The sequence below is a fragment of the Sinocyclocheilus grahami genome, unplaced genomic scaffold (assembly GCF_001515645.1).
Source record: "Sinocyclocheilus grahami isolate Dianchi unplaced genomic scaffold, SAMN03320097.WGS_v1.1 scaffold2916.1, whole genome shotgun sequence".
NCBI lineage: Eukaryota > Metazoa > Chordata > Actinopteri > Cypriniformes > Cyprinidae > Sinocyclocheilus > Sinocyclocheilus grahami.
This window is the reverse complement of record NW_015508091.1, coordinates 30075-31188: the sequence shown is the minus strand read 5'-3', so window position 1 is coordinate 31188 and position 1114 is coordinate 30075. Positions and strand designations below refer to the sequence as shown.

Sequence of the window (1114 nt, the reverse complement as noted above, 5' to 3'; positions counted from 1 at the left end):
AAGTTGCTCTGATGAAGCTTAAAATGCATGCGTCAGGAGATAAAGGCCTGCCACAGGTATCAGTGCCAAACTTATATTACAAAGTACCTTCCATTCATTTATGACAAATATAACATTAGAAATTCCTCCTCTGCAGACAGAACGGACGTATTTCCAGGTGTTTCTGCCAAAAGAAGCTAAAGACCCTAGTTTGCCCATGTTCTTCTGCTCTAAGTGGAGTGTTGGCAAAGTAGTGGACTTTGCTGCATCTCTGGCCAGTCTGAAAAACAACAACAACGTGCTCACAGCTAAGGTCAGCTATACAGCACAACATAAAACTTTGTTCTATAGGACAGTGCCCTCATCCCATCTCTGTACATTTTGCATGTCTCCTTTGTCTGATGCACCCATTTCAAGTCTCGAATCAGGTGTGTTTAATTAAGAGACATGCAAGATGTGCATTGTTGGAGGGCTCCAGGAATGTGGTTGGGGGGGCCACTGTTTTAGGATTATGATTATGTAACAAATTGATTTCTTTATTATTTGGTGAAAACAATTCACATTAACAGACCACTATGCTCTGCACAGAAATTGCGTTTGTGTCACCCTGAGACGGGTGAAGCCTTTAGGATGGATGCTAGCCTCCAGTTACTGCTCTCCAATACAGACTGTCCTCTGCACAACGGAGGCAACGTCATTCTGGAGTATCTGGATAACGAGAGCTCTGGACTGGATGATGTGACAGCCTATATATCTTCCTCCTGAGAGAAAATCTCATAACCATTCAGCAGAGTTTTATGGTAAAATAATTTGAGGAAAGTAGGAAACAAAGGGTGTCAGATTGGACTATGTCTATTGTAAATATACATGATTTGCTTATTTTTAATAAATGGGTCAATGGTATGACACTTTTTCTTTTGTCCTGTTTATTAATTTATTCAAAAATACATAAACACAAAAATGCAATTCATAAATGAAAAGCCTTGAATACACTTTTTCTGTGAATTTTATTTTGATATTTAAAACAGGGGTGCTGTGACTGTTCACAAATAGAAAAAACCTCATTAAAAGAATGACATTCTTGACTTCACTAAGTAGTTTGACAATCTTTTACTATTATTTCAGATTAGATAAT

At 38.1% G+C, this 1114-nt stretch overlaps 1 protein-coding gene across 1 annotated transcript; it reads left to right on the top strand.

Moving 5' to 3' along the window:
• Window positions 1–6: 6 nt before the first annotated feature.
• LOC107575812 (AN1-type zinc finger protein 1-like) lies at window positions 7–905 on the top strand. The gene is made up of 3 exons (XM_016262143.1): window positions 7–56; window positions 137–292; window positions 568–905. Exons 1-3 carry the CDS (start codon window positions 12–14, stop codon window positions 742–744), a joined length of 378 nt encoding a protein of 125 aa, XP_016117629.1. The 5' UTR covers window positions 7–11; the 3' UTR covers window positions 745–905.
• Window positions 906–1114: the final 209 nt, after the last annotated feature.